This window comes from Scyliorhinus torazame, chromosome 10 (genome assembly GCF_047496885.1).
Source record: "Scyliorhinus torazame isolate Kashiwa2021f chromosome 10, sScyTor2.1, whole genome shotgun sequence".
Lineage (NCBI taxonomy): Eukaryota > Metazoa > Chordata > Chondrichthyes > Carcharhiniformes > Scyliorhinidae > Scyliorhinus > Scyliorhinus torazame.
Genome location: NC_092716.1, coordinates 221,065,362 through 221,088,757, shown reverse-complemented (window position 1 = coordinate 221,088,757; position 23,396 = coordinate 221,065,362). Strand labels below are relative to the sequence as shown.

General features: G+C 43.8%; 1 protein-coding gene across 4 annotated transcripts in view; it reads left to right on the top strand.

Annotated features, from left to right (window-relative positions):
• The window catches only part of pde3b (phosphodiesterase 3B), a 363,186-nt gene that overhangs the window by 267,165 nt on the left and 72,625 nt on the right, over positions 1–23,396 (top strand). For all 4 annotated transcript variants that reach the window (XM_072466423.1, XM_072466421.1, XM_072466422.1 and 1 more), the window contains one exon: positions 10,078–10,235. In XM_072466423.1, the coding sequence (XP_072322524.1) occupies positions 10,078–10,235 (158 nt within the window). The remainder of the gene's footprint in view (positions 1–10,077; positions 10,236–23,396) is intronic.

Here is a 23,396-nt window from a genome sequence, read left to right as displayed (position 1 = left end):
GTAGATTTGGCAGTGCCAGACCGCTCATAGTTTTTCTCCTTTGCAGTGCTGATTTGGGGATTCTTGGATTCTTACCCCCCACCCCCCCCCCCCCAACACACACATGCCATGGTCGTTTTGTCTATACCGTGGAAGAAGGCCTTGGGGATGAAGTTCGGCATCGATCTTGACAGGAAGAGGAACCTCGGCAGTGTGTTCATTTTGATCATCTGCACCCTCCCTGCTAGGGGGAGCGGGAGCATATCCCAGCTCTGTAGGTCATTTTTAACTTCCTCTGCTAGACTGGTCAGATTCCACTTTTGGATACATGTCCTGTCATGGGCTATCTGGATCACCAGGTAGTGGAATTTGTTTTGGGCTAGTTTGAATGGGAATTCCTCCAGGTCTGTCTCCCGCCCTCGTTTGGGTTCACTGTGAAAACCTCGCTCTTGCCCAGGTTGAGTTTGTAGCTCGAGTAGGCTCAAACTCTTCCAAGAGCTGCATGATTGCTTTCAGGCCTTTCTGTCATTCAAAGAGGTAGAGGAGCAGGTCATCCACATAGACTGAGACTCCGTGCTCTCTGCCTCTTTGGGTGCCCTTTCAGCTTTTTGCGCCTCGCAGAGCGATCACCACGGGTTCAATTGCTGAGGTGAATAGGAGCGGGAACAGTGGGCATCTCTGCTGTGTGCCTGTGTGCAGCTGGAAGTATTCAGGGCTGGTGGTGTTGGTCTGAACGCTCGCCTTGGTGGCGTTCTACAGGCGTTTCACCCAGGAGGTGAACCCTGCCCTAACCCAAACCTCTAGTTCAAAGAGGTACTTCCACTCAACTCTGTCGAAGACCTTTTCTGCATCCAGGAAGATGATCTCTCCCCCCTCCCCCTGCCCCCCGGGTCTTAACTACATTCATCAGCTGCCTGATGTTTGCAGTTAGCTTCCTACCATTGACAAAGCCTGTCTGGTCCTCCGCGACCACCTCTGGCATGCAGCTCTCCAGTCCCTTGGCCAGGACTTTTGTGAGTATCTTCGTGTTTATATTAAACAGTAAAATGGGTCTGTATGATCCGCATTCAGTCAGGTCTTTGTCTTTTTTGGGAGGCAGGGTTCCCCTTGCTCGTGAATCTGAGAACATATCCCTTAGGGTCGTGGGCCAGGGCCGGCGCAAATTTTTTGTAGCCGCCAGCCGGGAACCCATTGGGTCCACGGTGCCTTCCCCGCGTGCATGGTGCTGATGTTCTCCATGATGTCTCCCAAACCTAATGGTGCTTCCAGTTCCCTCCACCTGTCCTCCCCCACAATTGACATGTCTAGTCTATTGAGGAACCGTTACATCCCCGCGCCCCATCAGGGGGCTCGGAGGTGTACAGCACTCAGTAGAAGGTCTCAAATGCCCAGTTAACCTCTGTTGGCTCAGTCACCAGTCTGCCTCTGCTGTTGTTTTTATCCTGCGTTATCTCCCTTGTGGTTGCCTGCTTTCTCAGCTGGTGAGCCAGTAGGCGGGCAGCCAGTCTTTTCTCCGTGTTCGTAGAAGGTCCCCTGTGTCTGGCGGAGTTGGTGTACTGCTTTCCTGGTAGATAGCAGCATGGTGGTTAGCACAATTGCTTCACAGCTCCAGGGTCCCAGGTTTGATTCCCGACTTGGGTCACTGTCTGCACGTTCTCCCCGTGGGTGCGCGGGTTTCCTCTGGGTGCTCCGGTTTCCTCCCACAGTCCAAAGATGTGCAGGTTAGGTGGGTTAGCCATGCTAAATTGCCCTTCGTGTCCAAAATTGCCCTTCGTGTTGGATGGATTTCCTGGGTTATGGGGATAGGGTGGAGGTGTGGGCTTGGGAATGGTGCTCTTTCAAAGAGCCGGTGCAGACCCGATGGGCCGAATGGCCTCCTTCTGCACTGTAAATTCTATAAAGTTTAATTGCAGCCTTTCCCTCTCCGCTAGAAGGTCGGGGCCTCCGAGTACTTTCTGTCGATCTCCAGGGTTGAGTCAATCAGTTGTTGCCTTGCTGCCCTCTCTTGTTCTCCTGTTATTTTTAACTCTAGTTCAAATTTACCAGTTGAACAATTGACAAAATTGCAGAATGGCAGCAATAGCAAGCGTGCCATCTTGTAACTCGGTTATCAGAGCATTTTCGTTGCACTTGAAAGATTTCTTGTTTTCTACAAAATTTGTTAGCAAACGTTCAAAAACAATTTTCCATTCCCATCCCCACCAAACAATACTAATTAATTTGTGATCATCGTAAGTATGTACAGTATCTGAACAGTATCATGGATATATCATGTTTAAGGGCTGGGCCTCCTTGCATTATATGCTTGTTGGAACGAACAGTGGGGAAGAAATTGGTCAATGCCAGTAGCACAAAGCAGGCTGATAGTGAATCAACAGCCTGTTGTGCGTTGTGCCTGATTTTCTTTGTTGAAGCCAAAGAAAATGGAAATTAGGCACTGTGCTAAACCCATCAATCAGTTTCATATCTCTGGAATCATCCAATGTAATCTCCAGTATTCCTTTAGCTAAACTGTTTATCTTCAAATTGAAATTTATTGTTTCAAATAATCACATGAAATCATTTTTTAAAGAAAAAAATAAAGGGGTGAGCTAACAATGGATGGTTATAAATATTTTCTTTTAAGAAGACACTCCTAATTTTGGAAGCCGTAACCTTGCTTTTTATGAAGAGTGGATTCAAGGGTATAAAACTGGAACTAAATTGTTACTTTTGTTGAGAATGACAATAAGCATAGTTGATTTGAGAATGTGGTAAAAATGCATTCTGGAGCCCATTTGAATTTGAGGTTAAATGTTTAACTGCGACAGACTGCAGGGAACTTGGTAATGAAGCAAACACTCTTTAAGTGATGACTGCATAGAGTTTGCATTCGTTTTGCCTAATATTCCTCAAATTGCTCAGTCCAAAATTTACAAAAATATATTACATTATTAAAAGGTTCAATGTGGTAATGTTGCCTACAGAAATTACTTTGCAGCCAGTATATGGAACTGTTCCATAATTTTATTATTCCCCCCCCTCCCCCAAATCTTATAGGGTTATTGACTCAGTGAACTGATTGGTTGTTAATATTGTTAACTCGTATCTTTAATTCTGAGTTATGTCATAATTGAGATATTGAATATTTGTTTACAGGTATGATTTTGGAATTTTATTAACAGGAGAACTCTTGTTAAAGAATGTTTTCCCTGTTACCTCTGTTAGAATTGTCATGTTTTAGAAGATGGTTATATTTTAGGATTGTTTTTAATTCAAGTAGAAGTGAAAGGGGTTATGTGACCTGTCCTTATTCCGGCTGACCGTTTGATTGTTAAAGATTGAAGACGGACCCAGGTTGTTAGAATAAGAGGAAGGTGCATAGTGTTGCCGCCTGTGAACAATGACGGAAGCACCTGTGCTAACTGGATAGATTGTTAGTCTCCAGGTCCCAGGGAGGTGTTGAGGATGTTGAGTTGTAAGAGGTTATACTTCAAACAAGAGGTTACTTGTATCCAAGACATGATAGAGTTGGAGTCCATATAATAGCTAATGACCAATTCAGTCTGGATATTAGTCCTGCATGATTCACATTGTTATGGATATGGGCTTTGGCAGAGTTTCGAAGATATCCATGAAAAATATCAGTCTGCTAGGAAAGAGACCAACTAAGACCAAGAACTTGTGCTCAGATTCAGAAGACCAAATTTGTGAGGATTTAAAATGAGGTTGGAAGATTCACCTCGCTTGAGCTAGAGAGAGAATCTGCAAGACAACATTTGCTCTGAGACGTTAAAAGATCTGAGTATTGTTTGCAGTTTTAGTCTCCGAGTTTGAGGAAGGGCATTCTTGCCATTGAGGGTGTCCAGCAAAGGTTCACCAGATTAATTCCTGCGATGGCAGCTGAGAAAGAAAATGAATGCAAATAAGCCCTTAACAGCTAAAATTGCTTTAGGCTGATTCCAGGAGAATTGAATGTCTGTTTAAGGGACAGTGTAAAGGAAAATCAGGAAGTGGGATTTTTCAGTTTTGCGAAATCTAAAAAGGGAAAAGTTCTATTTTGTAGTTTCAAGTATAAGCTGCCTACGAAAAGTTATGTTTAGTCAATATTGCATGTAATTGCAGACGACACCAAGCGGGGTGGTAGTGTGCACAGTGAGGAGGATGACAAATGGACTGCAGGGTGACTTGAACAGGCTGGCTGAGTGGGCAAATACTTGGCAAATGCGATATAATTTGAGTAAATGTGAGGTTATCCACTTTGGTAGCAAAAACAGGAAGGCAGATTATTATCTGAATAGTGGCAGTTTAGGAAAAGAGGAAGTGCAATGAGACCTGGGTGTCATGGTGGAACAGTCGCTGAAGTTAGGCATGCAGGTACAGCAGGCGGTGAAGAAAGCTAATGACGTGCTGGCCTTCATAGTGAGAGGATTTGAGTATAGGAGGAGGGATGTCTTGCTGCTGTTATACAATGTTTTCCCTGGTGAGGCCACATCTTGAGTGTGCAGTTTGATCTCCTATTTTAAGGAAGGACATTCATGCTCTTGAGGGTGTCCAGCGAAGAGTTCACCAGACTAATTCCTGGGATGGCAGGACTGACAAATGAAGTAAGACTGGATCAACTGGGCTTGTACTCACTGGAGTTTAGAAGAATGAGAGGGGATCTCATATGTCATGTGAGAGTACCTTTAAGAAATGGGTGCGTATATAAATATCTGTAGTGAGAGTACCTTTAAGAAATGGGTGTTTTATTACTGCAGTGATGTCAGAGAGTGGGTGGAGCTGGGCTGTCTGTCAGCATTTTACTTTCGTTTTAGGCTGTTTGATGCAGGGTGTGTTTTAGTTTCGTTTTCAGAGCTGGATAGTGGCAGTCACAGCCAGAAGGTATATTAGAGTCTCTCTCTGTAATCTAAAGACTGTAAATCGATCCTAATGATTTAAAACTAATAACAGTAGTGACTTTAACCTAATATGCTTCTGGTAAAAGGTATTTAAGTCTTATGGATGTGAAAAGGACAGCTTACGGATTACTTAGTGTTGTATTCTTTGGGGGTTGTATTTGAATTAATGGTTGCTAAGATGTTCACTGTATGTTTTAAGAAGGTTAACTTGAGTTCATAGAATAAACATTGTTTTGCTTTAAAAAATACTTTTCCATTTCTGCTGTACCACACCTGTAGAGTGGGCCGTGTGCTCCCCATCCCACAATCGATTAAAAGTTGTGGGTCAGGTGAACTCCATGATACACTTTGGGGGTTCTCTAAACCCTGGCCCGTAACACATAGAAACATATAAAATCCTGATGGGACTGGACAGGCTCAGGCTCGTTGCAGGAAGAATGTTCCTGATGTTGGGGACATCCAGAGCTAGAAGTCACAGCCTAAGAATAAGGGGTGAGCCATTGAGGACTGAGATGAGGAAGAACCTCTTCTCTCAGAGACTTGTGGAATTCTCAACCACAGAAAGCTGTTGGGGTCGGTTCATTGGATATATTCAAGAGGGAGCTGGATATGGCCCTTGTGGCTAAAGAGATCAGGGGTATGGAGAGAAAACGAGAGTGGGATTCTGAATTTGCATGATCAGCCATGATCATATTGAATGGTGGTGCAGGCTTGAAGGGCCAAATGCCTACTCCACCTATTTTCTATGTTATAAGTTATGAGTGTAAAAGACTTAAAATGTAAAATCGTGTTGCGCCATCCTTTCACCTAATCACTGGAAATTTGAATTTCTTTTTTTTTTAAGTTATGTGTTTACAGAGTACATTGCACCTCTTTTGGTCATCCATCATTGCTGACAGCAGCCTAAGAATAACTTTCTCTTATTACCCTACCCTCTTCGATCTTATTATGTTTCCTATAGAAGTGGGTGGCATTTGCTCAACAACATTATGATATAGGACTGAAATAACATGAAAGATTGCATCCTGCAGTTCCATTGTGTTACTTATACACTACAGCACGTTGAGAGAGAAAGTATAGAGAAAAGTGAGACTGCCAAATAGAGAAAATGAGAACAGAATGGTTGTTAACACACAAGGAACCCAAACGTCCTCTTCTGGAATGTATATCGCTACTAGGACGTAAGAGATAGGTAGGGGCCTATTGGACTGAAGAGGGTTCTATACGCCTGGAGAGCAAGCATTGCAAGTTTGATGACTACTTTGTATTGGTGTTTATTAAGGAAGAGAATGCTGACAAAATATCGTGTAGAGGGTGCCATCTCCGCTACTCCACTACTGGGCCGATATCTGGGGTTTGAATATCTGTGTGTGTCTCTCTTCAGCTGGCACTGAAACTTCAGAGGCCAGGGGATGTCGCACTGGGACACTTCCACTGAGGAGAGCACTGATTCAAGCCTGCCGTGTATTCCTAACCGACAGCCTGAGACTTATATCACACAGATCTCCAGACCCCTACCAATACCCAGGTGATTCTCTCTCTTGCCGGTGGTACAACCCCCACCCGGTTCCTACTCCACTAGAGTAGCCTTCCCAAGAGAGAGAATAGGACACTGCTGTTTATTTCCTAACCAGCAGTCTGTCCTGAGTGAACCGCTCAAGATGACCCTCGATTCTTGAACCCGGAATTAAGGTGAGGAGTATTTTTAACAATGACTTGGTCAGAGATCGCTGGTGAAGGATTGAAGAATTTAAACGACTCCAATTAGCATCAAATCAAGATTTATTGTAAAACCCAGGTCAAAATCATCAACAGAAGAAACACAATAAAATCTTATGCTCTAATACAACTAAGTCTATTCAAAAGGTAATATAGCGGACACAACGAAAATTCTTACGGTTACACAGGTTTTAGCAAAATCACAAGGCACAAAACAAGTTCCCTTCCCCAAAGCCTCAACCACTATTAAAATCAAGGGAGCTTCGCAAGCTGCTGCGGGTTACTTACGGTCACAGGCTGCAGAGGTCAAGTCAGGGGTGCAGAGGTCGAGCCAGGAACGAAGAGAGCCCCAATCGAAAACACAGCCCCTTTTATATTGTTTTACCTGGCTTTGTCCTGTGATCGGCCAGCCCCTTTTGCATTGAAAAAGGTAAGATTTAAAGTTCCCGCTGGTCCCGCCCCCTTTGAGCCGGTCAGACCTGTCGAGATGGGAGTACCTCCCCTAGGTCCGCCTCCAGTCTGTTTTTTTTGAGATAACGAGGTTGAGCTCCCTTGAAGATTTTCAAAGACTTCCATCTGCTCCGGAGATAGCTGCTATGTTGATGGGGTGTTGATTGGATTCTGCTCTGGTGGAGGCCAGGTCATTTACATTTGCATGGGGCTATGACCATCCCATTGTCCTGCTTGCATGCAAGCCTCCTGTGTATTCCCGTGCCCCTTTGTCTGTGTTTTGATGTTATCTTGTTGTCTGGCTCCTTCTTCCTTGTAGCTCCTAGGGGGGTGTTTTGGAAATATTTATGTATTTATGTCCCTACTCAGCTCAGCGGGCCAAGCCTGCTGGGAAAACTGGTTCTGTTCCCTTGGCTGGAAAGTCAGTTTACAGTCTCTGAGTTTCTCCAAAAGGGCCGAATTGCCCGAAAACTTACAATCGCTAGGAGGGGAGATGGCAGAGATAACGAATGTGGTTAAACTTAAATGAGTAGGATGTACTGGAAAGACTGGCTATGTTTCAGCTGGATAAATCTCCTGTCCAGCTTGCATCCGAGGTTGCTAAAGAAAGTGGGTATGGAGATTTGGGAAGGGCTTGCCTTCATCTTTCAAACTCCCTGTGATACAGGTATGTAGGAAGTACCATGAGATTTGAGAATAGAAAATGTGATAACTTTATTCAAGAAAGGGTTCATGGACATTAGTAACTACAGGCTGATCATTTTGACATCAGTAATGGGTAAGGCTTTGGAAAGGGAAAATATCAGCAGGCACTTGGAGAGGTTTGAATTAATTCAGGAGAGCTGGCATGTATTTGCGAAAGGCAGATCTTGTTTGACTAATTTAATTAATATTTTTGCTGAAGGAAAGACTGCTTAACTAAATTGAGGCTCTTGCATGAGGAGGACCAGTGTCAGCTTGGATAACAAATTGGCTTAAGGACAGAAAACAATGAGTCATGATAAATTATTATTTTTCAGACTGGAGTATGGTATGGAGTATGGTGTTCCCAAGGTTCAATGCTCAGACCACATATGAATGGATAATGGAATACAGAATAAAATTTCAAATGTTGCTTACGATGCCAATCTTGGAGATATGGCTGACAGGGAAGATAATACCAAAGAACTGCAAAATGTAATAGGCAAAATGTAATTGGCTATCAGGATAAACTATCTGATTGGGGCAGACATGTTGCAGATGGAATTTAACACAGGGATTTGAGGTAATGCACTTGGGCAAAAGGGACAGAAAAAGGCAATATAAAATAACAAGGCTCAAAAGAGTGTACAGGAAGAGAGGGTCCTGGGGGTTCAAGTACAGTAATCTTTGAAGGTGGCAGGGCATAGTGAGAAAATAGTTCACAAAGCATATGGGAAATTAACTTTGTAAATAGAGGTAGAGGGTACAAAAGCAGGCAAGTTGTACTGAACCTGTCTCAAGCTTTGATTAGGCCAGTGTTTTTCAAACTTTTTCCCGGGGACCCATTTTTACCAACCGGCCGCCCTTCGCGACCCACGCCGGCCGCCCTTCGCAACCCACGCCGGCCGCCCTTCGCGACCCACGCCGGCCGACCTTCGCGACCCACGCCGGCAAACCTTCGCGGCCTACGCCGACTGACCTGCACGACCCAGCATTTTCTCTTACATTGTTTGCTGCTGACAAAAATGGAGGAAATGGTTTTGGGTCCCTTTGGCCTCGTACACGCTCCTCCAATGGAACCTGTTGGATGAAGGTGAAGCCTTCCGGTATCGGGAAATAAGGAGTCTCCATCTCTCCAAAGTTCTGCATTTTTTTTCCTGTAAAATTTTATCCAATAAACCCCCCCCCCCCCCCCCCCCCCCCGAATTGTAAAAAAAAAATGAGTAAAATAAATGAAAAAGATAAAATGAATAAAATAAATTGCTGCGACCGTTTTAAAAACAAAAAAGCAGGCGCACTGCGCATGCGTGCCCGATTAGCGGCGCGCATGTACATAGTTTTGTGCATGCACATGCACACCGATGATATGGCACACATGTGCAGTGCGGCCACATTTGTTTTCATGTTTGCGGCCATTTTGAAGGCCGCTTGCAGCCGGCATTATTAAAAGCTGGCTGCTGCGGCTGTTGGTTGCGGACTTGCGTGATCGGGAGCACAGCGACGAAAGGCTCTGCAACCTTCCCGACACTTGCCAGCGAACCCACCCCCGGGTCACATCCCCGAGTTTGACAATGCCTGGGTTAGGTCACAGCCTGAATATTGGGTCCAGTTCTACTCACCACACTTGAGGAAGGATGTGAGGGTTCTTGGAAAGATGCAGAGGAGATTTACTAGAATGGTTTCAGGGATGACTGAATTAAGCTACAAGGTTAAGCTTGAAAGGCTGGTGTAGTTCTCGTTGGAGCAAATGAAATGAAATGAGAATCGCTTATTGTCACAAGTAGGCTTCAATGAAGTTACTGTGAAAAGCCCCTAGTCGCCACATTCCGGCACCTGTTCGGAGAGGCTGGTACGGGAATTGAACCGTGCTGCTGGCCTGCCTTGGTCTGCTTTAAAAGCCAGCGATTTAGCCCTGTGTGCTAAACACTAATAGTTGAGGGGAGGATTTAGAACATAGATTTGATTGAGGTTTCCAAGATTATGGCAGAATTAGATAAGCTGGACAAAAGAATTCCATTTCTATTAACTGATGTTACAAGAACAAGGGGCCATGGATATAAGGTTTTGAGCAAAAGATGCAAGGAGGAATATTTTTGCACAGTAAGTGGCAATGACCAGGAACTTACTGTCTAAAAATGTGATGCAAGTGGAGCCAAAAAGGAATTGGATGGGCTCTTAAAAGGAATAAACTGACTGAGATAGTGAAAGAATATGGAGTTGATTGGATTGCTTTACAGAGAACCAGCATGGACTCAATGGGCTAAATCACCTCCTATGCTCAAATATCTCAGTATAATAAAATATGAGTCAATAACTAAGTCTATTTGTTCAATTCCTTTGCTAACATAATTTATTTTTCTAAACTTAGCGCTTGAGGCGAAGTTTACCAACTGGACAGCTTAGAAGAAATACAGGAACATGGACAACCACCACATCAGCTACTGGTTTGCCAACAATGGAACCTGCTCCTCTTAGATGGGATCGTAGCAATGGGATGAAATCCCATCCAGACAATGGATCAATGAGGTGAATTATATTTCTATTGGTTTAAAAGCAACATCATTGTTGAATTTAATTCTTGTAAGCAATTTAAAGTAAGAATTTCGTGAAATACTGGAATTCTAGTGCCAATAATTGCTTTGTTTTCGTAACTATTACGGGCCATAATTTACTGGGAAAATAATGCATTTAATATGTATGCTGTTATTAGTGTGTAAAGAACTCAGAAATTTGAGTCTGGGAGTTAAGCTATGCGTTATTAATTGACTTAGATTGCGAGGCCTATAGAAATATGAATTAGTAGCAGGAGTAGGCCACTCAGCCCCTTAAGCCTGCTCTGCAATTCAATAAAATCATGGTACCGCAGGGATCTATGTAGGACCCCAACTGTTCATATTATATATTTGAATGAGGGAACTAAATGTATTATCTCCAAATTTGCAGATGATACAAAGTTGGGTGGGAGGGTGAGCTGTGAGGAGGAAGCAGCGGTGCTTCAGCAGGATTTGGGCAGTCTGAGTGAGTGGGCACATGCAAGGCAGATGCAGTATAATGTGGATAAATGTGATGTTATCCGCTTCGGTAGCAAAAATAGGAAGGCAGATTATTATTCGAATGGGTGTAAATTGAGAGAGGTGGATATTCAGCGAGACCTTGGTGTCCTCGTGCATCAATTCCTGAAAGTAAAGCGCACAGGTACAGCAGTCAATAAAGATGGCAAATGGCTTGTTGGCCTTCATAGCACGAGAATTTGAATATAGAAATTGATATGTTTTACTGCAATGGTATGGGGCATTGGTGAGGCCACACCTGGAGTATTTTGGACAGTTTTGGTGTCCTGATCTGAGGAAGGATGTTCTTGCTATGGAGAGAGTGCAGCGAAGGTTTACCAGACTGATTCCCAAGTAGAGGGTCTGTCATATGAGGTGAGACTAAATCGGTTAGGATTATATTCATTGGAGTTTAGAAGAGTGAGCGGGGATGTCACAGAAACTTCAAAAATTCTAATAGGATTACAGACAGAATTTACAGTGCAGAAGGAGGCCATTCGGCCCATCGCGCCTGCACCGGCCCTTGGAACGAGCACATTATTTAAGCCTACGCCTCCATCCTATCCCCACAACCCAGTAACCCCACCTAACCTTTTTGGACACGAAGGGCAATTTAGCATGGCCAATCCACCTAACCTGCACATCTTGGACTGTGGGAGGAAACCGGAGCACCAGGTGGAAACCCATGCAGACACTGGGAGAACGTACAGACTCCACACAGATTAGACAGGGTTGATTCAGAAAGAATGTTCCCGATGGTGGGGGTCCAGAACGAGGCGTCATAGTTTGAGGATAAGGGGTGAACCTTTTAGGACTGAGGTGAGGAGAAATTTCTTCACCCAGAGAGTGGCAAATCTGTGGAATTTGTTACCACAGAATGTAATTGAGGCCAAAATTTTGTGTAATTTCAAGAGGGAATTAGATTTTGTTCTTGGGGATCAAGGGATATGTGAGGGAAAGCAGGATCAGGGTATTGAATTTGATGATCAGCCAGGATCATAATGAATAGCGGAGCAGGCTCAAAGGGCTGAATGGCTTCGCCCGCTTCTATTTTCTATGTTTCTATGTAAAGCCATGGCTGATCTAATTTTAATCTCAACTTCACACTCCTGCCTATCCTGATAACCGTTCATCCCCATTCTTATCAGGAATCTATATGCTTTTGCCTTAACCATTCTTCTGAACTCCAAGGAGTACCAACACAACCTGTTTAATCTTTCCTCATCTGGAAGTCCCTCCATACATGGGATCATCCTACTAAATCTCCTCTGTACTGCCTCCTGTGATAATATATCTTTCCTTAAATAAGGAGACCAAACTGTGCACAGTGTTCTAAATTTGGCCTCACCAGTACCTTGTATTGTTGCAGCAGTACCTTTTTACTTTTACACCTTGGCCCCTTGAAATAAAGCTGGCATTCAATTTGCCTTCCCTATTACCTTGTGCACCTATATGCTAGCTTTCTGGGTTTCATGAACAAAGATCCCCCCCCCAGTCCCTTTATGCTGCATCAGTTCACAAGAAGACTGATCCCAGTGTGGTTTAGGTGCAAGCCGTCCCAATGCCACAGCCCCCACTTTCCCTAATGCTGGAGTCAGCGCCTCATAAGCCAGAACCCACTTCTCACTCACCAGCCTTTGAGCCACATATTTATCTCTCTAGTTTTATGTATCGTCTGCCAATTTGCATGTGGCTTAGTTAATAGTCCAAGAGATGATAACTTTTGAGGTTCTGCTTTTCAATTTAGCACCTAGCTCCTCATACTCTCTCCATGAAGAACCTTTCTCCTAGTTCTATCCATGTCATTGGTACCTATTTGGATCATAACAACTGGATCCTCCTCCTCCTTGCTGTAAGTTTATCTCCAATCCTGAGCAGCTGTTCCAAACTCTTGCACCAGACAGGCAATACAGCTGTCTAGACTCTCACTCTGTGCTGAGAGAACAGTGTCAATCCCTCTCACTATACTGTCTCCTACCATCACTACATTCTTTTTTGCTGTCTGCACTTTAATCGCTTTCTCTACCACGGTGTCATTGTTAGTTTGTTCATCTACCTTCTAGCCCCCCCTCTCATCTCCAGCTGACAGAACCTCAGGTCTATTGGCCAATTTCAGAGGCCGACACTCCTGCTCTGTGGGTTCCCGTACCTGCCTCACTTGTAGTCACACCCATCTGTCCCTGACCAGTGATCAAATCTGAAGACCCTATCCTAAGTAGTGTGACTGTCTCCCGGTGCAAGGCAACCAGGTAACATTCCCCCTCCCTGATTTGTTGCAGTGTCTGCAGCTCAGCCTCCAGTTCAATGAATCTGAGCTGTCAACACTTTAAAAAAACACTTGCTGTCCACGTTACTGGCATCCAGGAGCTCCCATATGCTGCAGCCTTGCCACATCACTTGCCTAATGGGCAAGTTGCACCAATCTGCCATTAGCCACGCAAAAGCTTCAGTCAACTTCACCGTGAGTTTCAAGAAATTGCTGCTCTTGCCCTATTTGAAAACATGTTAAACTCGCCACAGAAAATAGGGCTGGAACTCAATGATACATGGGCTCTTTTAATGACTGGATTTTTATTCCTGCCATGTCATTCAATCTCTTCATCGCTGAACAGGAACAGTTGAAATTATGGGACCTCTTTTCTGCAGTTTATAAATGGTTCGTAGAAGTTCTTTAAAAAAATGTGAACTACTTGAATTTATTTCTTGACTGTTCCTTTCTGTCTACTTTTTGCTTTCACACAATTCAATCTTTCTTTCCTCCCTGCAATTCAACTCTAATTCACCCTATTTCTTTCTTTGTTGTTCCTCTATTTCTTCCTACATCCTTGAATTAAATTGGTCAAGGAGATAGACTGTTGGAACCGTTGCTCATCAAGGTCACTTTGCACCACTGACCTTGTGTGCTTTTATCAGCTCTACCAGAAACTCACGTTATAAAATTATTTAATCTGCGATAAGGAAAAATAATAATAAATGAGGCACTGTCCATCAAATTCTGGACTTTTGACATGATCTATAGAATGTAGCAAGATGGTTGTGTTTTTCCTTTTCTTCCACCTCTCACCTCAACACTGGCCATTGACTAGTGAGACTTGTTTACCCCCAAAGCAGAGAACGGTAAGGGTAAATTCAATTGAGGCTTTCCAAACTAGAAGGGTTTTGATACAACATATAAGGATAAACCGTTTCCACTGACAAAAGAGACATATTTGAGGTTATTGACATAAAGGCCAGAGGGGAGATGAGATTTCTATTTGTGAACCAGGGGTATGGAATCCATAAGACCATCAGACATAGGAGCACAATTAGGCCACTCAGCCCAATGAGTCTGCTCCGCCATTCAATCATGGCTGATATTTTTCTCATCCCCATTCTCTTGCCTTCCCACCATATCCCCTGATCCCCTTATAAATCAAGAACCTATCTATCTCAGTCTTAAAGACACTCAGTGATTTGGCCACCACAGACTTCTGCGACAAAGAGTTCCACAGATTCAACACCCTCTGGCTGAAGAAATTCCTCCATCTCTGTTTAAAGGATTCGTCCCTTTACTCTTTCTACTGAGATTGTGCCCTCTGGCTCTAGTTTTTCCTACAAGTGGAAACATCCTCTCCACATCCACTCTATCCAGGCCTTGCAGTATCCTGTAAGTTTCAATAAGATCCCTCCTCATCCTTGTAAACTCCAATGAGTACAGACCCAGAGTCCTCAACCGTTCCTCATACGACAAGCTCTTCATTCCAGGGATCATTCTTGTGAACCTACTCTGGACCCTTTCCAAGGCCAGCACATCTTTCCTTGGATAGGGGCCCAGAACTGTTCATAATACTCTAAATAGGGTCTGACCAGAGCTTTATCTAGCCTCAGAAGTACATCCCTGCTCTTGTATTCTAGCCCTCAACATGAATGCTAACATTGTATTTGTCTTCCTAACTGCCCACTGAACCTACATGTTAACCTTAAGAGAACCTTGAACAAGGACTCCTAAGTCCCTTTGTGCTTCGGACTTCCTAAGAATTTCTTCATTTAGAAAATACTCTATGCCTCCATTCTTCCTTCCAAAGTGCATAATCTCACACTTTTCCATATTGTATTCCATCTGCCACTTCTTTGCCCACTGTCGGTGCCTGTCCAAGTCCTTCTGCAGCCCTCCTGCTTCCTCAATACTACTTCTTCCTCTACACATCTTTGTATTATCTGCAAACTTAGCAACAATGCCTTCAGTTTCTTCTTCCAGTTCATTAATGTATGTTGTGAAAAGTTGTGGCCCCAGCACCGACTCCTGAGGCACATCACTAGTCACCGGCTGCCATCCTGAAAAATACCCCTTTATCCTCTCTCTCTGCCTTCTGCCAGTCAGCCAATCCTCCATCCATGCCAGGATCTTACCCTTAACACCATGGGCTCTTAACTTATTTAACAGTCTCCTTTGCGGCACCTTGTCAGAGGCCTTCTGGAAATCCAAATATATCATGTCCACTGGTTCTCCTTTGTCTAACTTCCTTGTTACCCCTCAAAGTATTCTAACAGATTTGTCAGACATGACCTCTCCTTGACGAAGCCGTGCTGACTCAGTCCTATTTTACCATGCACTTGCAAGTACTCAACAATCTCATCTTTAATAATGGGCTCTAAAATCTTGCCAATGACCGAAGTCAGGCTAACTGGCCTTTAATTTTCCGTCTTCTGCCTCCCTCCTTTCTTATACAGAGGTGTTACATTAGCTACTTTCCAGTCCTCTGGGACCCTCCCTGCCTCCGGTGATTCCTGAAAGATCACCACTAATGCCTCCACAATCTCCTCAGCTATCTCTTTTAGAACACTGGGATGTAGTCCATTCGGTCCAGGTGATTTATCCACCTTCAGACCTTTTAGTTTCCCCAGAATCTTCTCCTTTGTGATGGCCACTACAGTTACCTCTGCCCCCTGATTCTCCTGGAGCTCTGGCATCCCACTGGTGGCTTCCACCGTGGAGAATGATGCAAAGTAACTCTGCAGTTCCTCTGCCATTTCTTTGTTTCCTATTATTACTTCTCCAGCCACATTTTCCAGTGGTCCAATGTCCATTTTTGCCTCTCTCTTACCTTTTATATATTGAAAAAAACTCATCTTATCTTCTTTTATATTACTTGCTAGCTTGCAGTCATATTTAAACTTCTCTCCCCATATTGCTTTTTTTGTTGTCCTCTACTCGCTTTTAAAGGCTTCCCAATCCTCTGCTCCCCACTAATCCTCGCCACTAAGCATGGTTTTTCTTTTGCTTTTATGCTGTCCTTGACTTCCCTGGTCAGCCATGGATGCCTTGTCCTCCCCTTAGCATGTTTCCTCCTTGGGATGAATTTCTGTTCTGCCTCCCGAATAACTCCCAAAAACTCCTTCCTTTGCTGTTCCACTGTCTTCCCTGCTAGGCTCCCTTTCCAATCAACTCTGCCCAGCTCCTCCCTCATGTCTTTGTAGTTGGCCTTATTTAGTTGTAATACTGTTACATCTGATCCCAGCTTCTCCCTCTGAAACTGCAGGGTAAATTCTATCATATTGTGATCACTGCTCCCTAAGGGTTCCATCACCTTAAGTTCCCCAATCAAGTCTGCCTCATTACACATCACCAAATCCAGAATTGCTTGATCCCTCGTAGGCTCTGTCACAAGCTGCTCCAAAAAAAATCATCTCTTCGACATTCCACAAATTCCTTTTCTTGGGATCCACTACCAACCTGATTTTCCCAATCCACCTGCATATTGAACTCCCCCATGATTATTGTAATATTGTCTTTCGACATGCCTTTTCTATCTCCTGAGTTATTGCTGCCCCGCTGTCGGAAAGGGTGGAAATAGATTTAACTTTCGAAAAAGGTATTTGATAGATATTTGAAAAGAAAACATTATCAGGACAAAGGGGAAAGTAAAGGATATTGGGGCTAATAGGATAACTTTCTGAGAGGTGGCATAGGCATGATGGGAGGTATGGCCACCATCCTGTGAGAATGAGATTTAGATCTCCTTCAGAGTTGTACTAATGCAGATAGCTCATGTCAACCAGCACTGATGAATTTAGCTTCAGAACAAGATGGCAGTTGTTCTCTGACTAATTTGTCAGATATTACTAATCTTGAAAGGTATTTCGAAGTCACCAAGGTGGAAAAGTGAAAAGAAGTGCAAAACAGATTGTTACCTGAAAAGGAAGAATGTGCAAGGTTGCAGTGAAACGGTGGGAAAATGCCATAAGATGAATTGCTCATTAGGAGAGCTGCTGCAAATATGATGTGTCGAATGGCCTCCTTCTACATTGCAACACTTCTGTGATTTTGTAATTCTGTGACATTAGCTGTGCTGTACCCTAGCAAGAGTGTGGCCTGCTAGATATCCAGTTTAACAAAATTGTACAACAGTTCATAGTCTTGATAAATTATTATTAAAGTTGGTTATCTTAAAATGATCATTGGAGGAAAAGGGCATAAATTGAAATTTCAGCCTTTTAGCTCCATGAGTCATTTTGAATCTGCCATCTGTTGGAAGAAGCCATAAATATAGGGAGAGGCTAATTCCACGTGAAAAATATTTCTGTGAACTGAAATCCCCCATCTAAAACACTTCATGATTCAATGTTCAGGTGTCATGTATTTTTGTTGCTGTGGTAATTGTCCCTTTAAGGACAGCACAGCAGAGTAAAGGTCGCATGGCCTGTGTGACCAATTCAGGACTCAAAAGTGTGAAATTACCCCATGATGAGAGAGGCTTCTCGCAAAGACACATTATAGGAGCTAGCAACAACCACAAGGCTGCTGAACGATTCTTAATAAATCCTTTTTGTGTTCATTAATGATGTATGTGAAAGTGCATCTTCACATCTGGCAATGAGGAAAAATTATCCTGACACTGACTCTGGTCGGCACCTGTGAGTATCCTATCTTAATCGAAGTCCGAAAAAAGAAAAGCTCTCACCGGAATACTTCTCTTTGGGCAAACATACCCGTTTGACTTTTCCACTGAGGACTGGCCACAATCTGTTGAGCATCTTTGTTATTATTACCAAGCAAACAAAATATAGGAGGAGGCGAAATGCAAAGTAATTCTTCTACGTGTTTCTGGAACTCAGACCGAAAGGCTCATTCGCAGTCTTACAGCCCAAAGCCTGACTCCCAAGTTATTTTGTGACCTTGTGGATTTGCTGAAAGTTCAATTGCAACCTCAACCATCAGTCATTCCAGACATTCAAATTGAATTAGAGGGTGAGATCCCCAGGTGAATCGATTTCCACTTACATTGTTAAACTGAAGCAATTATTGGTATTGTGTTTTTGAAGCCACCCTATGTGACATGTTACTGGATAGGTTAGTCTGTGGCATGAGCAACAGTGTTATTCAACACCGATTGCTTGCAGAGGTTGACATAATTTTTAAACAAACATTGGAGATGGCACTGGCCATGGAAAGGGCTTAAAAAGGTGCACAAGAGTTGTAGAATGCACAAAATGGTGCTGTTCACCAGTTCGGGCAGGAACCTGCAGCCAGTCGTGGTGCTAAAACCATCAAAGCAGCCGCGAAGTGGGAAGCAATTTCAGCTACCAACAAAACAGAAAGGTACAGAATAGGCAATCGGTCAATAATGCTTAAAGTGGAATGTTAGTGATGTGGAGGTAACCACACTCTTGAATCATCTATGTCTATGTCCATTTAAGGTGAGTGAGTGGGTTTTTTTGTCAAAAAAGAGAGCATTTGATAAAGCAGTGCTGAGCTCAGTCAAAATCGGCGAGTGATCGATCATTAAAATGTTACAAGTATACTATGTGGAAGAGCCCAGCACCCATGATTCTGGTATTCACTATGTTTAATTTAAAAACAGGCAAGATGGACCCTATTACTGTAACACACCAGGTAATTGGGAAGCCTCTTAAGATGGAAATGGATACAGGGGCATCAGCAACTATGATGGGCAAGCTTACATTTCAGTACCTAAGATAGGAAGTCCAACCACTGATTTTGAAGAGCACTTCTGCCAAGTTGAAGACTTATATGAGCGAAGCAATAAAAAATAAAAAGCACCACAATGATACCTGTAAGCTATGGACAACAGTCTACCCAGCTCCCAGTGATAATAGTGACAGGTTAACAACCAAGCCTTCTCAGCCGCGATTGGCTTGAAGAAATCAATTTGAGTTGGGCCAAAAATTTTCAAGTGTGGGAAGGAGGACTGCCTGAACTGATGAGAGAATACGAGAGCATCTCCTATGATGAATCAGGTAAAATCAATGGGGTACAATCTGAGATTTATGTGGATCCAGAGGCGACTCCCTGACTCTTTTTCGGACAAAACCGGCACGATATAGCTTGCATGAGAAAGTGAATACCGAGTTAAACAGTTTGGAAGAACGAGGCAGTATCTAGCTAGTTCAGTTATCAGAATGAGCAGCACCTACAGTCCCTGTCTTGAAACTGGACACGACCATCCACATTTGCGGCGATTCTAAACTAACAGTTAATCAGGCCACCAAGCTGGATAAATATCCAATCCCAGGATTTGAAGACCTATATGCAAAGCTGGCAAGAGGCCAATCTTCGACAAAGCCATATGTGAGTCATGCGTACCAGCAGCTCAAATTATCATAGATTCATAGAATTTACAGTGCAGGGGGCCATTTGGCCCATCGAGTCTACTCTGGCCCTGGGAAAGCGCACCCTACTTAAACCCACGCCTCCATCCTGTCCCCACAACCCAGTAACCTCACCTAACCTTTTGGACACTAAGGGACAATTTAGCATGGCTAATCCACCTAACCTGCACATCTTTGGACTGTGGGAGGAAGCCGGAGCACCCGGAAGAAACTCACGCAGACACTGGGAGGAAGTGCAAACTCCACCCAAGTCTGGAATTGAACTTGGGTCCCTGGAACTGTGAGACAGCAGTGCTAACCATTGTGCTACCATGCTGCCCAAATTACACGATGATTCCCAGGCTTATGTCACGATAAAAACACACAAAGGCCCATTCCAGTACAAATGCCTGCCTTTTGGCGTGTCTTTGGCATGTGTAATATTCCAAAGGACAACGGAGAATCTGATACAAGGGCTACCGCAGTTTGTAGTATAACTTGATGATGTCCTTACAACTGGATCGACAGAGGCCAAGCACCTAGCAAACTTAGAGGTGTTAAAGAGATTTCAGGAGGCTGGAGCTTGCCTCAAGAAAGAAAAGTGCACCATTCAAGCCACTGAAGTGAACTCCCTGGGGCCCCATGTATATGCGCATGGATTCCACAAGGCGGAAGTCTAGGCCAAGGTGATAAAGGAGGTGCCTGCACCCACAAACACATTTGTTTTGGGGGATGGTAAACTGCTACAGATATATTTTTACCAAACTTATAAATTGTATTGGCCCCCTTGTATATTCTGCTAAAGAAATATCATCGTTGTTCTTGGAAGGCATCCCAGGAAGAAGCTTTCAACAGAATAAAGCAATTGTTGCATTTCTCAAACATGTTGGCACACTTCGACACACCTAAAGATGGAAGGTATATGGTGTTGGTGCGGCATTATCCCATGCGTTGGCCGATTGCTCTGAAAGACCGATAGGTTATGTGACAAGAACTCTAAGACCAAAAAAGGCTACTCAGATCGAGAAAAAGACTATCGATAGTCTTTGCTGTCACAAAAGTCTGCCAGTATTTGCATGGTTAGATACTTTACCATTGTTTCTGATGACAAATCGTTCTTGGTGCTCTTCAAAGAGAACAAGGCTATCCCGCCGATCACCTTGGCAAGAATTCAACGATGGACATTAATTCTGCCCATCTACGAATATGCATTCAAGCATCGACCAGGAGCACATGTGGGGAATGCGGATGCTCTTAGCTGCCTACCCTTGCAAGAAAAAATCAATATACTCCAGTGTCACAGGAAGTCATCATGGCGAAGCAGATCAAAAACTGGACCAATCAAGATCCACTTCTGTCTAACGTGAGAGACAAAATAAAACCATTCTTTACCCACAAGATTGAATTGAGCTGTCAGGATGACATCATACTCTGGGGAACAAGAGTAGTTGTTCCTGTACCAGGCAGAGTGCTGCTCCTAACTAATTACACAGTGCTCAACCTGGAAAGGGTAAATAGAGGATGCATTTTAGAAATGCATTGAATACAATATTATCCAACAGGTAAGCCCAATTGAATCAGGTAGAAATAACCATTAGACTTCCAGTGGCAGGCTATGAGGTGAACGGTCACACACAATGTCGCTCCTGCTTGGGAATTTGGTTTTTGGCCCTTTTTACCTGCACATAGGTCATCGGCTGGGTGCAACGGTATAGAGAGGGGTGGTAGAGAGCATGGGGTGTCCTTGTATGCCGATGATTTTTTGCTATATGTTATGGACCCTCCCTCTAATGTGGGAAAGATAATGGAGGTGCTTAGGAAGTTTGGTTCCTTCTCAGGATTTAGTTTGAACGTAGGTAAGAGTGAGGTTTTTCTGCTGAAAACTCTGGGGATGAGAGCTGATCTGTAGGGGCTACCGTTTCGGCAGGCCAGCACTAGTTTTAGGTATCTGGGAGTGCGGGTAGTTAATGTCCAGGTCTTGTTATATAAGTTGAACCTGGCCAGTCTGGTCGAGGGGGTGAAGGCGAACCTGAATATGTGGGAAGCCCTCCCATTGTCTTTGGCGGAAAGGGTTAAGATGAACATTCTTGTTTGTGTTTCAATGTCTCCCGTTTGTGTTTCAATGTCTCCCTGTCTTTCTTCCCAAATCTTTCTTTAATAGGGTCAACAAGTTAATTTCGACTTTTGTTTGGGCAGGTAAGACCCTCGCAGATCTGAAGGACTTTCTTGCAAAGGGGTAGACAGTCGCGGGGAGGGAGTTGGCACTGCCTAATTTGATGTACTATTACTGAGCGGCAAAAATTGAGAAAGAGTGGGGGTGGTTTAAGGATCCAGGTAGGTGTGGGGTGGATGGAGGGGAGGCTTCTTATTTCAGTTTGAGCTTGAGCGCACTTGCTACTGCTCCTCTGCCATTCTCTTCGACGAGGTTCTCTTCAAGTCCAGTGATAGCTTCTTTGAGAATATGGAATCTATTCAGACAGCACTTTAAACTAGGGTTTATTTCGCTACTAGCACCGAACTGTGGGAATCATAGGTTTGTACTGGTTCGGATGGGTTTGACGTACAAGATCTGGGAGAGGGAGGGGTTGAGAGGTTTAGAAATTTGTTCGTGGAGGGTAGGTTTGCTGGGCTGGAGGAGTTGGTGGAGAAATTCCAACTCCAGGGAGGGAATATTTTCAGATATCTGCAGGTGTGAAAGTTTGTGCCGAAGGAACTCTCTTCATTTCCTTGGTTGCCGGTGCTTTCACTTATTGGTAAGATGCTATCTCTTGACGAGATAGGGGAAGGAGATATATATGGGCAGTTGATGTCGACGAGGAAGGCTTTGCTGGGGGAAGTAAAGAGGAAATGGGAGGAAGAGTTGGGGTTGGTTTTGGGGGAGGGGGTGTGGAGGGAGGTTCTGCATAGGGTCAGTTTCACCTCCTTGTGTGCAAGGTTGAGTTTGCTGCAGTTTAAAGTGGTATGCAGGGCACACTTGACGAGAGCAATTGTGGCTGGCTTCGTCCTGGGTGTGTACGATAGGTGTGAGTTTTGTATGAGGGGGCCGGCGAACCACTCACACATGTTTTTGCCTTGCCCTAAGTTGTTTAAATTCTGCATTTCCTTCTTCGAAACAATGTCAGAGATTTTGGGAGTTAGAATGGAGCTGTGCGATTTTTGGAGTGTCTGAGTTGCCGGGCCTGCAGGAGGAAAAGAAGGCTGATGACTTGATCTTCGCCTCTCTAATAGCCCGGAGGTGAGTCTTGCTCGGATGGAGGGCATCGACGTCGCATAAGGCTTCAGCATGGTTGGGGGATTTATCAAAATTCCTCCATTTAGAAAAGATCAAGAATGCCATAAGAGGATTGGAGGAGTGGTTTTACTTGAGGTGGCTGCCATTCATTACCTTCTTTAAAGAGCTGGTTGTCGTCAGCAATTGTGGGGGGCGGGGTGGGGGGGGGGGGCGAGGTGGAGGAGGTGTTCTACTTAGATCTGGGTCAGGTGGGCTGGGTTGTGGGGATTTTTCTAAAAATTATATGAATTTGTTCCACTGTTCTGTAATAATTGAACTTTTTTCTGAATGAAAGGTTTTAAAAAAAATAAATAAATAAGGTCACAGCAATCTTGTCAGGCCGGTTGGATAAGTGATCAAATTCAAATGTTTTTTGTTTGTGTTGTCAAAATTATCCTTCCAAAGAGTCAGAAAATGCAAATACATCTGACATAGTAATGAAGAGAAAAATTACACCTTATTTTTGCGATAGTAGTAAAAACTTCTAGATTGAATTTAATTAAGTCCTTATCTTAAAGTATAAATTTCTAGCACCAGAGGTTCAAGGCATAAAATTCAGAAAGTGGGTGAGGGTTCTGAGAGGCACAGTAATTATTTCTAATTCATGGTGAAATAATTTCTTTACATATTGTTACAGATGTAGTGGTGCATAACTGCAATTAGGAACTAACTCATAGCAAAATAAAAAAATCTGGAAATACTGAGCAGGTCTGGTTGCATCTGTGGAAAGACAAACAGAGTTAACATTTAAGACTGTGCAACACCCAGAGGAGCAGG